The 14,192-nt window shown below is 40.4% G+C and overlaps 1 protein-coding gene across 2 annotated transcripts in view; it reads right to left on the bottom strand.

Annotated features, from left to right (window-relative positions):
• The window catches only part of syn2b (synapsin IIb), a 136,126-nt gene that overhangs the window by 43,985 nt on the left and 77,949 nt on the right, over positions 1 to 14,192 (bottom strand). For both annotated transcript variants that reach the window (XM_047346756.1, XM_047346757.1), the window contains exons 2-3: positions 8,383 to 8,440; positions 6,036 to 6,127 (exon numbers count right to left, since the gene is read on the bottom strand). In XM_047346756.1, the coding sequence (XP_047202712.1) occupies positions 6,036 to 6,127; positions 8,383 to 8,440 (150 nt within the window). The remainder of the gene's footprint in view (positions 1 to 6,035; positions 6,128 to 8,382; positions 8,441 to 14,192) is intronic.

The raw sequence follows: 14,192 nt of genomic DNA, 5'->3' as shown, positions 1-14,192 counted from the left end.
CTTGGGCCAATTCTCTTTACTATATATGCTTCCAATAGGTAAAATTGTCAGGCAGTATAGAATAAAGTTTCACTGTTACGCTGATGACACTCAGCTTTACTTATCCATAAATCCTGATGAGCTCATCAGTTAGATAGACTACAAGCATGTCTTGAACACATAAAAACTTGTAAGACTTTAGATTTTCTGCTTCTAAAATCAGACAAGACAGTAGCTGTCGTCTTTGGACCGGAGTCTTTAAAAAAGAAACTGCTTAGTCAATCACCTAACCTGGATGGCATTAAATTGACCTCCGATAATTAAGTAAAAAACCTTGGTGCTATTTTTGGCCAGAACATGTCATTTAAATCTCATATTAAACAGGTTTCCAGGGTTTCCTTCTTTCATCTCCGGAACATTGCCAAAATTAGAAATATCCTAGTCCGTGAGGCAGACACCCCATCTACTTTTAAGGCTAGGCTTAAAACTTTCCTTTTTGATAAAGCTTATAGTTAGACTGGGTTAGGTTATCCTGAGGTATCTTGCTTATTTTTTACCTCCATCTTCTTCCCTCCCTGTTGGATGGAGTAAATGGGAGTCAGGTTTAGCCTAAACTGGCTCAGTTATGGTTGAGGTGCAAACACACCCTCCATTTCTGCTACCTGTATGACCCCCTCTCTTTTCCAATGGTTATAATTAATCTGACAGAGAGAGGTATCCCAATCGTTGGGGATTTTAGTATAACAATGGCCATCAGTGGGCTCTAGATGGACAAACTGTCTACTTTTAAGGGTAGGCTTAAAACTTTCCTTTTTGATAAAGCTTATAATTAGAATGGCTTAGGTTATCCTGAGCTTTCTCTGTAGTTATGCTGCTATAGGCTTAGACTGCTGGAGGACATAATGACCACTTTCACCCTCTTCGCTACATTCTCACACTGCTCTCTAATTCTGCATTATTTTCTGTTATTTCAGTTTTTTACTTTATGTTCTCCCTCTTTTCTCTTCCTAGAAGCTACACCTTGCCTGACTCTGTGTCTACCTGTGGCACCTTTCTGGAGAGGGGCATTGTCCAAGCTTCTGTTGGCAACAACTTAATGCTCACCCTCTACCGATGACCCACATGGCCCTGTCTTTTAGTGTTTAACCCTTTCTCTCTCCTAGACATGGCGATTGACTGAGCTTAACTGTAACTAACTCTATGTGCTCTCTTTCAGACTATAACCTTGAAAACAGGCTCAGAGTTTATCTGTTCTTTCTTTCTAGGTGAAACGACTAAAGGAGCTACATCCATTAACATTTACTTTTCCTTCCCATAAAAAGGACTCCTGGATCAGTGCTTCTTTGTTCTCTTTGTGTCTCTGCTCTGTTCTCTCAAACCCCCAGTCGGTCATGGCAGATGGCCGCTCACACTGAGCCTGGTTCTGCTGGAGGTTTCTTCCTGTTAAAAGGGAGTTTTTCCTCTCCACTGTCGCTACATGCATGCTCAGTATGAGGGATTGCTGCAAAGTCAACGCCAGTGACTGTCCACTGTCTCTACATGCTCATCTGGGAGGAGTGAAGGCTGCAAGTTACTGACTCAATGCAATCTGCTGGGTATCCTTAAACAGAAAAACGTTTTATCCAATTTGAATAAATAACTGAATCTGACTGCACTGTTCAATGGTTAGGATGAATTTGAATGTATGTACCTGACTTTTATGAAGTGCCTTGAGACGACATGTGTTGTGAATTGGCGCTACATAAATAAACTGAATTGAATTGAGTTCATCAGATTACTTGGTTGCTTTTTTGTCTGCTTGTTACTGGTTAAGGGTTATCTGACTTTAAGGTTTTCTCCCTGTCTGGTTTAACTACAGTTGTTAACGTAGCTCGATATACAACCTGTCCCTTAGACCCTCTGCCAGCAAGGGTCATTAAGTAATTGTGGTCAGTATTAGGAACCTGTATTTTGTTTTTTATTAAATACTTTTGGAATCTTCCCTGCTTGCTTTAAATAAGCTGTAGTATTACCAATCCCGAAGAAACCTGCCAGACAACGATCGTACTTCTGCTTCCTAGTTACCAAGGAAAAGATTTAGAGATAGATAGATGTAAATATAACGACACATATTCATATACACACACACAGACGTGTATATATATATATATATATATATATATATATATATATATATATATATATATATATATATATATATCTATAAGGAGACGCTGGGGAAACCGTATCTGATGGGGAAACGCGAATCGACGTAACACCGGTACCAGGCAGAGGGATCGTAAGTCGCGTGCCCCAGAATGGCGATCGCTGCTCCTCTTCTCTCCTGGCCTGGATGAAGCCTTTCTCCGCGGCACGTTGGAGGTACTCCCAAAGGGTGATCATATCTTCGCCCGCTGCTCGGTCCTTCTTTTGGCTGGTTCCTACTGTCAGCATTGTGGGTTTGGTGGCAGGACCAAAATGCAGATAATGGCGAGGGGGCCGCATGGTGAGTAGAAGACGTTTTTTAATATTAAAGCAACGACTTACAGGCGAGTAGTCCAGGCGTATAGTCAGGAGATAAACAAACCATAAGGAGAAACTCGGGAATACAACAAGGGTTGTCAACGTAAGGAACCAGCGGGGAACAATGAAAACTAGAGACCCTATAAGCTGAGGGAAGTGGAGTATGGATCAATGAGACAGGGAGGCAGGTAATCAGGGGAAACATGAAACAGGTGTGGACCAGGCTGCAGGGAACTGAGGGAATATGTTACTATGGAAACGGGAGCTAGAGAACACAGAGACAGGAGGGGAAAACTAAACTAAACTAAAGACAACTCTTGGGAAAGGAAACCTGAACATAAAACAACAGGGAAGCACATCCTGACAATGGCGCGTTATCCTGCTGGAAGTAACCATCAGAAGATGGGTACATTGTGGCCATAAAGGGATGGACATGGTCAGCAACAATTCTCAGGTAGGCTGTGGCGTTTAGACGATGCTAAATTGGTACTAAGGGGCCCAAAGTGTGCCAAGAAAATATCCCCCACACCATTACACCACCTCTAGCAGCCTGAACCGTTGATACAAGGCAGGAAGGATCCATGGTTTCATGTTGTTGACGCCAAATTCTGACCCTACCATCCTTATGTTGCAGCAGAAATCGAGATTCATCAGACCAGGCAACGTTTTTCCAATGTTCTATTGTCCAATTTTGTTGAGCTTGTGTGAATTGTAGCCTCAGTTTCCTGTTCTTAGCTGACAGGAGTGGCACCCGGTGTGGTCATCTGCTGCTGTAGCCCATCTGCCTCAAGGCTCGACGTGTTGTGCGTTCTGAGATTCTCTTCTGCATGCCTTGGTTGTAACGAGTGGTTATTTGAGTGACTGTTGCCTTTCTATCAGCTCGAACCAGTCTGGCCATTCTCCTCTGACCTGTGGCATCAACAAGACATTTGCGCCCACAGAACTGCCGCTCACTGGATATTTTCTCTTTTTCGGACCATTCTCTGTAAACCCTAGAGATGGTAGTGCATGAAAATCCCAGTAGATCAGCAGTTTCTGAAATACTCAGACCAGCCCGTCTGGCACCAACAACCATGCCACGTTCAAAGTCACTTAAATCACCTTTCTTCCCCATTCTGATGCTCGGTTTGAACTGCAGCAAATCGTCTTGACCATGTCTACATGTCTAATTGTGATTGTAAATGTGATTGGCTGATTAGAAATTTGGTTTAACAAGCAGTTGGACTGGTGTACCTAATAAAGAGGCCGGTGAGTGTATATCTTTATTACTGGCAATAGCATACCTGTGCATATTTCAGCTACAGTTTGCACTGTTGGCTTTTTACAGAGTTGCCACCCTTTGAACACTGGCTTCATCCTACAACAACTACAAGAGAGGTCTATGGCCTTGACACACAGTAGCAGTTCTTGCATGAACCCCACTGGACTACACAGACCAGCACTCCTGCTGAAGAAAACAGTAACTTTTTATACTTACTAATTGGTCAAAAACATTAAGATTTTAAAACATATCTGTTCAGTTTTGTATTTTGTAAAGTAGGATAGATCAAGGTCAAAATCATGGTAATGTAACATACCTCAATCAGTCATAACATTCTGACAAGTATGACGATGCCTTGACAAGCTACAGTAGCTCATCTGTTGGTTCACTTTGCTACCCAGAAGCATCAACGAGCCTAGGCTGCCTATGACCCGGTCACTGATTGGACTTCATAAGATCCGCTAAAATCCTTACACTTAACCCTGGTTTTTTGTTTCTAAAACACTTTGACGACAAAATGTAGACTTTGTGCTTAATGTATCCCAGCCAATAACTGGTGCCATGATAATAAGTGATATTGATTTTATCTGTCAGTAGTTTTGCATTGAAAGAAAGCTCTGTTGGATGAACCATTTATTAACCATTACTTTGTGACTCTTGTTAATTATTAGATAGAATAGAATAGAATAGAATACCTTTGTTCCATGAACCAGCAATATAATCGAGAAATAAAAGGCATTTATAGGTTCTTATTTAATCCGATATGATTGTCCGTTCAGTGCCAGTGAGTCTGTAATTTGACCTGGCTGAGCAGATGGAAGGTGACCATGCATGCATGTACCAACAGATTAGCAAATGCTTCATGTGTACTACTGGGACAAAATCAACAAGAGTTCAGCTGCAGCCAAAGTAATGAAACTGTGCATGATTCCTACAATGATTGTCCTCTTTTTCTCAAAAAAAGTCACGCAAGTTTGCACATTTGTTTTTAAACAAATGTAGAAATTATTTATTGATCTATTTTTTAATTATACCAAGAAAGAGAAAAACGAAAGGAAAAAGGAAATGTATAATAAGGATGCCCATCATATGCTCTAGGACGTGATGGAGGTTACTAAGCAACTTGCAGTCTCTGAGCAGTTAGCAAATCACTGCTGAGACTTCAAATCGATGGACACAGTGCAATTACTAAGATAAATGCAGATAGTTAGGAACTCCAAGGTCTAAAAGCCCTGCACTGAAGTCAGAAATGAAGGGCTAATGTTTGTGTTGTAACCTTAATGACTATCTCCACTGCAAACCCATGTTTGGTGGAGGAAGAAGCAACATTACAACTTTTGATGTCTGAGAAGAACGAAAAGACATCTTCAAGGAATAAAGCTTCCATGTGCCCGTGACTTTAAGGATGATAAATGTAAATTATTGTTCTTATATAAATACAGTTTTGCATAGCTCTCCATCTGTTGCATTTGTTCCTGTCTCTTTCATTTCTGTGTATGAGTGTGTGTGGACCAGCCCCTCATAAAGCAGAGCACCGAAACAGAGTTGGTGATTACCAGACTGAAGCAGCCATCTTCATTTCCTGTAGCTTGTGTTTGTTGTTGTGCAGTGGGCGTTAGTCTTTGTTAAATACTGCCAGTCTTTCGGCTGAAAACCTGGGGTGAGTCAGTGGGGATTTGTGGTCTGTGGGAGTGTGTGTTAGCGTCTGGTTTACGGTAAGTTCATATGTTTGTAGGCAGATCAACTATGCCAGGCTGTTGGTGCTACCTTTGGTCTTAGCTTTCAGTAAACAGGTCACTTTATTACTTTCTAATGTATTCAGGGCAGTTCACAGAAAAGAGAAGCCTCTGGATCATCAGTCATTACTGCAGAAACATAACAGAACACTGTTAATCAGTGATACAAATACTGCTGATAAACAATTATGAGAATTACGGCTTCTAAAGATGCTGGCATACCTTTAAGAACTGACTCAGCATTTGGTTAAATGAGTTTAGATTTGGTTTATATTCCTTGTATTGCTGAAAAGAATATTCCAATGAAATTTAACAGAAGAACAATTATTCTAAAAGGGTCAACAACTTTGTTGTTGGGAGAAAATTAGACAAAACCGTAGGTTTTTGGATTCCAAACATTTTTTTTTTCTCGCGTAGGTTTGGAGTGATCACATGCAAGGGTTGGTTTAGTCTTAAAATATAGATGCAGTGTGAGTTTGAGATTCACTCAGCATTTAACAAACTACTTTGCTAATCACTATTTTCAAATATGTGGAGATGAGATGTGTGGAGCTGACCTGACAACCTTGGTGCTGCCCCTGATAACCTGCATGTCCACATTGCAGGTTCCATTTGAATGAGCCACAAGGTTGACCTCCGAAAACTCAGCCTACATGGAAGGAGAAAGCACACAGGACAACTTGAACTTTATAATATAATGATAAATAAGACTCTCGGTTACATCAATATAAATGTCTTCTTTGATAATTTCCTATATTGCTATAAATAAATTGATACTTTGAAAATACAGGATTCAGAAAATCACTTTAATTTACTCTCAGGTTCAAAATGAGGGTTTTTACAATAATCTTTGATTATGTCAAATCTACTCTGAAATAACTACTATGGCTACTTTCTATTTATCATCTGAACTAAGGGTTTACACGAAAATCAAATCTATGAATCACTTTTTCATTTACACAAGCTCCTTAGGTATACCAGTACACACCGATGAGTAAAAACACCCAACCACTGCTTTTGCACCACTTATTTATTTACATACTCTTGATTTACTTCATTGCAGACATAAACCATGCTGCTGCTCTCGTAAAAAATGCACGTTGCTACTCTTTGGTGTGGTTGCAGACACGGCAAGGATTTCTCTGTGACTCAAAGCCGCTGACTTCTGTCTCGTCTGGTGCATATTTCATTCCTGTGGTGAGGCTTGAGGTTTCACATTAAGATCTATTAGGTGTGATACTGTTTAATGTGAAACCCCTGAAAATAGTCATTCGACATTCAAGCAACCAAAATGCGACGCAAAAATGGTTGGCTAAAACCAATATGAAACCAAAATGTTATATTGCGGAGGCCTGAAACAGTTACTTTGAGCACAAGTGTAACCAGAGGATGAAGAGATTTCTGAGTGATTTTTCATTGGACATATGGGTGTTTTTTTAAGTATAGCCCCAGATTTAAAAAAGGCTACATATTAAAAGCACAGAGGTTTGCCTAATTTAAATGTTTAAAGAATCATAAGGAATCAGCCCTAAGCAAGGCAATATTTGTATATGATATGACTTTGTGTTTAGGTTTTTCTAAATATTACATCTTGTTATTGTCACAAATATAACACTAACTGCAGAAAATTAGAGAACCAAATCATTCTTGTGTGTGAAGGACTTAAAGCCACTAGCAAAATAAGTGGTAAAAAAGCTCCTGGGGCTGAAGCTCTCTATGCGGTAAATGAAGGTCAGAAAAACTTATTCAACAAAACTTTTCCACAATCAGCAGCAAAGAACATCACACAATTTTTTATAAGAGGAGATACTAGAAAAATTATTTCTAACAATAACAAAGATAGAGGAGGACATAAATAAGGAAAATTGCACAGCTGAAACTGATATTGAGTTTGATGTGCCTTGAATGTCAGCTCGGAGGTGGAGTGACCTCAGCACATTCCAGTCGAAAACTAGCAGGATTTGCTAATTGTTATGATACTGCTAGTAGAAAATTAAGATGGCAACAAATTTTTTTCCATACATGACACATACATTTTCCCAAATATAGTTTGTACAGGACTGCATGAATAAGATTCAACCCATGAGAAGGGCTAATTTATTTTATTTTAAATAGTTTTTATCTGCATTTGCACCACGTTTTATATACACGGTAGCCGTACCATATACTAAACTCGGGACTGCTTGGCATCTACTAATTGTTCCAGTCAGAATTTCCACTTCAAGGGGTGCTATTGTTGCATTTCAGACTGGGAACTTGGAAAATCTGACTTTTAAGTACAAACATAACTTTATACAATTGCTTGATAATTTATGACCAGTTTATAGATGTTAGCCAGGTGACAACCAAGGATTTAGCTCTAAGCTATTGTGGGGCGTACCTGGTCTGCATTGGTCAGTCTCTATCAATCAGTGAGAGGGTCATGCTAAGGCTAGGCTTATTGATGGTCATGGGTAGCTAATTGATCCAACTCTAGCTTAAACTGCTGAAGAAGCTAATGCTGGTTCTGATAAAAAGATGTCCATCTGTCCATCTATGGACAGTGGACCAAAAGTAACATGAATCAAGTAATGGCAGAAATCATTTGTAAGTAATTATTTTATAGAAACATGGATGTAGGAATTTGCAAGAGCCCCACAGGAAATACTGTTTTTTTTTTTTCTGTGCTTCTATGTCAAGTAGCTGCCCCCCACCCCGCAACAAAAACTTTAAATGCCTTTGTATAGATCATTGAAAGCCTTCACACTCATCCTCCACAGACCTGGAATATTTTTGGAAATTTCAGTATGAGTATACTGAACATGTCATCAGACCCCTTTCATCTCTGTCGTCTCTTTTATGATCCTTTCTAACCTTTTCATAAAGTAGTCTGATGCATCGTAGCTACAAAAATCAATATAGTACCTGCTCCACTTTGATGTCATATTCTCCGAGGACCTTCTTTCCTCTGAACGTCTTTGCCCTAAAAAAAAAAAAAGAGTTAGAGAAGAAAGTTGTTAAAGGTCATTTTCAAAGTTCACAGTTGCAATATGCTGCCCTCTACTGGAGCAAATGAGTGAGAGCATAAATGCCTGAAAATATTAAAGGCCAAACTTTCTCAGCTGCAGAATCATGACTACTTTTAATATTTTCAATTAAACTATTTTTTAACACATTTATCTCACAGTCTAAATCATACATGTTCCCCAGTGTCTTGATGTTCTCTTCGTACTTTCTTGGCTGCCGTATAATTAAGAGTGACATAAAACCAAGTCAATACACAGCTGTGGACAGATGGAGAGAAGACTGATCGAGTTGGACTGACAGCGAGGAGAAATAGAGGACGTCAGCCAAAATAACCCAAAATACCCAGGATGTCTCATTATACCAAGGGCTGCAAACGGATCACAGATGGTTTTGCACTGACTTTATCATCTAATCAGACACTGGCACTAAATAAAACACATAGGAAACATTGGACAAAGAGAACATTTATATTTTTATCACATCAGAGCTAACTGTAGCTACTGTTCAAGAATTCTTCTGGTTTTGTTTCCTCACCAGCGTTTGTGAAACATCTTTACAGATTTGTAATTTAATTTTGTCCTTTGTCTTGCGAGGGTGATTACAACATAACAAACTCACTTAGACTCCTTCTACCACTGTTCCATTGAGGATGTCCTGACCTTACGTGGTACAGCAGCAGCTCGGCAGCAAACAAAAAGTCTATCCAATGAGTCAATAAGACAGGCAGAGACATCACAATTAGAGACCTGCCCACCCTGAAGGACATTTAAACCTCATGATCAGCTCAGTTGTTGCTAAGCTACAGACACAAAACCCCAATGCTTTTGTGGCAATTTCTGGTGATTTTAACCATGCTTCACTCTCTGCTACACTTCCAACATTTCAACAGTTTGTCAGCTGCTCTACCAGAGAAAACAAAACATTGGATTTGTTTTATGCAAATGTCAAGGACTCATACATCTCTACAGCAAGACCTCCTCTAGGCAAATCAGATCACAATCTTGTTTTTCTCTGCTCGAAATATAAGCCCCTTGTTCAGAGGCAACCTGTAATAAAGAGGACTATGAGAAAATGGTCACAGAAAGCTGAAGAAGCTCTGCAAGGTTGCTTTGAGGCTACAGACTGGGACGCGTTGTGCCAGCCACATGGAGAGGACATCTATGCCATGACTGAGTGTGTAACCAACTATATAAACTTCTGCGTGGATAACATCATCCCCACCAGAACCGTGAGATGCTTCCCCAATAACAAACCTTGGATCACCAGTGACCTGAAGGACCTGCTTAACAAGAAAAAAAGAGCCTACAGAGAGGGAGACAGAGAATTATTGAGGAGTATACAGAAGCAACTTAAAGTCAAGATAAGAGACAGCAAGGAGGTGTACAAGAAGAAGCTGGAGAGCAAGCTCCAGCAAAACAATATCAGAGATGTGTGGACAGGGATGAAGAAGATCACATGCTTCAAGCAGAAGGATGATCAGACCGATGGAGGTCTGGACAGAGCCAATGAACTGAACACATTCTTCAATAGGTTCAGTTCAGAAACAAGCTTCGCATCCTCCTCTCCTGCTCACAGCCAAACAGACATTCCACCCTCCTTTGACCCACAGGACCCACAGCTGTCCAGTAACACCTCACATTTTTTATCTTCCACCTCAGCCCTAGACCCTTCTGCTTCTACATGTTTGCCTTCAACCATATCAGAAGATGCTGATACTTCCTTTGCTTCCCCCTTCCACCTGTGTGTCTCAAGAAGTCAAGTGAAGAGACAACTGGAGAGACTGAATCGGAATAAGGCTGCAGGTCCAGATCATGTCAGCCCTAGAGTCCTGAAGGCCTGTGCAGAGCAGCTCTGTGGGATTCTGCAGCACCTCTTCAACCTTAGCCTGGCCCAGAAGAAGGTTCCGGTGTTGTGGAAGACCTCCTGTCTTGTACCAAAGAAAACTCACCCATCAGTCCTCAATGACTATAGACCTGTTGCCCTGACATCTCACATCATGAAGGTCCTAGAGAGACTCCTGTTGGCCCACCTGAGTAAGCAAACAGTAAACCATCAGGACCCCCTTCAGTTTGCTTATCGCTGTGGAGTTGGAGTTGAAGATGCCATCATACATCTGCTTCAACAAACCCACTGTCATCTAGACAAAGCCAGCAGCACCATGAGGATCATGTACTTTGATTTCTCCAGTGCATTTAATACAATCCAACCTGATTTGCTTTGTCAGAAACTCCAGAAGACTCAAGTGAAGGCCTCAACAATCCCCTGGATCAAAGACTACCTGACAAACAGACCACAGTTTGTGAGACTGAAGGGTTGTGAGTCTAACCAGGTAGTCAGCAGCACAGGAGCACCACAGGGGACTGTACTCTCACCATTCCTTTTCACTCTGTACACCTCAGACTTCCAGTACAAGACAGACTCCTGTCATCTGCAGAAATACTCGGATGATTCTGCAGTCGTGGGGTGGATCAGAGATGGTCAAGAAGGTGAGTACAGGAAGGTGGTGGACCGCTTTGTGGCATGGTGTGGAAACAATCATCTCATTTTGAACGTGACTAAAACAAAGGAGATGATTGTAGATTTTAAGAGAAACAGGAATAAGTCAAAAACTATTTCTATCATGGGAGAAGAAGTGGAGGTGGTGGAGGAATATAAATACCTCGGTGTTCACCTGGACAACAGACTAGAGTGGAGATGCAACTGTGAAGACATCTACAAGAAGGGACAGAGCAGACTGTACTTCTTGAGGAAGCTTAGGTCCTTTGGTGTTTGCAGCAAGATGCTGCATATCTTCTATAAGTCTGTTGTGGAAAGTGTGATCTCTTCTGCCATCATCTGCTGGGGAAGCAGCATCAGAACCAGGGACTTAAAAAAGCTCAACAAGCTGATAAAAAAGGCTGGCTCTGTTCTGAGGATTCCTCTGGAACCTCTGGAGGTCATTGTAGGATTCTTCATAAAATGAAAAACATTATGGAGAACCCTGAGCATCCTCTTCATGAGACTGTCCTACAACAACAGAGTGTCTTCAGTCAGAGGCTTCTTCAGATCTACTGTAAGACGGAGCACTACAGGAGATCCTTCCTGCCCACATCCATCAGCATCTACAACGGCTCTTTGAGGAAACCTTCATAATATGAGCTATAACAACATTTAATTTCCCTTTGGGATTACTAAAGTATTTTTGAATTGAATTGAATTGAATGATGCCTCCAGAAGGCATCAAGTATCACTAAGAACCATCACCATCCAGCTCACAAACTGATCTTCTGCCATAAGGGGCGGGAGGGTGGTTCTGGGACTCTGCAATGTGGTTATATCCATTTAGTTTATGAGGTTGTGTTTTTATGTTGGTTTTTTTTTGTTTTTTTCACTGTTCGCGGAGCGCATCTGAATCTCGTGCATGCTCTGAGTACGGCACAACAATAAAGGAATCCTTTCCTATGTTACAGAATATAACTGCTAATGGCAGGTTTTGAATCCTGTACAGAGTGGAAATATTTCTTATTAGATTTTTATATCTGTTTATTTCTTTCTGTGCAGTCAGAAATATGTTTGTGTATTTCTTTCCATAGACCCACTGAAGACCCTTTGTCGTGCAGCGAATTTATGGTTCATCAGAATCAGACCATCTGTAAGGGAAACACTCGGAGTATCTGGCCCGAACGTCCTGCAATCACTAACTGTGCAAGTAAAATGAGTGACTTTAAAATCAAAACGTATCAGCTTATTAAAAGAGTATCCGTCTCAGTATGCACAGCTTACACAATGTTAATTGTTGCCCTAAAGACACCAATTCATCCATGTCTTCAGCAGCATCAAATGTCAACTTTACAAACTAAAATACATTCAATCTACAGAGTTAATTAAACAACATCTCAGTTTATTCCAAATATATATTGAAAGCAACCTCTGTCGCTAGTCCCAAAGTGATAGTCACATTCCGTCTGTGGTTCATATGTCAGTCCAACGCATAGCTGTATAATTATAGTATACTTTTGAAAAGTAGCTAATGTGTCCTCTTTATTTACCTCCACCAAACAGTCTCCAGCAGTTTATAGTTTGAGCGTAACATAGTAAAACACACCAGTTATGAATCTGAATCCTAACAGAGTGCATGAGAGTGGGATTTTACAGGTCAAAGGTGTGATTTATTTAAAGTTACAACAGACAGATGTACAGACATGACAGATGCGTGTGTCATCCTGAAAAATAAGGGATTTGCCAAATGTTTTGGGAGGTGGTTTTACATCTGACTTTCTAATTAATTTTGCCTGCAGGATCACAAAGGCTTTCACGACTAAACAGATCAGAGGTAACTTCAAAGTACTGAAATGATGTCAGTGTGTTGATAGATGAGGTGGCTGGTGTGATTTAATTGCAGAGTGATCTAGTTAAATCTAGAGCACAGATTTTGTTTTGCCTCATTCTATCTGTTGGAATAATAACATTCTCAACAGATTTTTACGATTGTTCTTTTGCTTCTGACAAAAAATGTACGCTGGCCTCACATGTTTTTTTTTTTTTTTTTTACCTTGCCTTGTTAGCTGGCATATCTAATAAGACCTTTTGTTTAAACTTCAAGATCTGAAGCACATTTTGTTAAATATCAAATACTAACATGTACATGAAGCATCATCACTGCAAACAAATTGTCTGCATACCAGCATTAATTTTAATTAACATTGTCACTGGATGACTGCTACGAGATTTGAGTAGCACTTGTCTAATTTCCATTGCAGTGCTGTGTATGTCTGAAACATTTAGCCTCTCTATATTGCTATCACACCACAATTTGATATGTCCAAATTCCATGTCCGATTGGCTTAGCTGGAGGTAAAAGTGCATATGCTACATCATCAGATTAGCAGAAAGATACTTTGACTCAAACATCTTTATCCTCCACAGAAACACAAGGCTGTAATAGTGTGATGACAATTTATGATATTCATACAATACTTATTAAAACTCTTTTTGGACACTATATACAGGTCCTTCTCAAAATATTAGCATATTGTGATAAAGTTAATTATTTTCCATCATGTCATGATGAAAATTTAACATTCATATATTTTAGATTCATTGCACACTAACTGAAATATTTCAGGTCTTTTATTGTCTTAATACGGATGATTTTGGCATACAGCTCATGAAAACCCAAAATTCCTATCTCACAAAATTAGCATATCATTAAAAGGGTCTCTAAACGAGCTATGAACCTAATCATCTGAATCAACGAGTTAACTCTAAACACCTGCAAAAGATTCCTGAGGCCTTTAAAACTCCCAGCCTGGTTCATCACTCAAAACCCCAATCATGGGTAAGACTGCCGACCTGACTGCTGTCCAGAAGGCCACTATTGACACCCTCAAGCAAGAGGGTAAGACACAGAAATAAATTTCTGAACGAATAGGCTGTTCCCAGAGTGCTGTATCAAGGCACCTCAGTGGGAAGTCTGTGGGAAGGAAAAAGTGTGGCAGAAAACGCTGCACAACGAGAAGAGGTGACCGGACCCTGAGGAAGATTGTGGAGAAGGGCCGATTCCAGACCTTGGGGGACCTGCGGAAGCAGTGGACTGAGTCTGGAGTAGAAACATCCAGAGCCACCGTGCACAGGCGTGTGCAGGAAATGGGCTACAAGTGTCGCATTCCGAAGGTCAAGCCACTTTTGAACCAGAAACAGCGGCAGAAGCGCCTGACCTGGGCTACAGA

The sequence above is a fragment of the Girardinichthys multiradiatus genome, chromosome 20, assembly GCF_021462225.1.
Source record: "Girardinichthys multiradiatus isolate DD_20200921_A chromosome 20, DD_fGirMul_XY1, whole genome shotgun sequence".
NCBI lineage: Eukaryota > Metazoa > Chordata > Actinopteri > Cyprinodontiformes > Goodeidae > Girardinichthys > Girardinichthys multiradiatus.
This window is presented reverse-complemented; position numbering and strand designations above follow the sequence as displayed.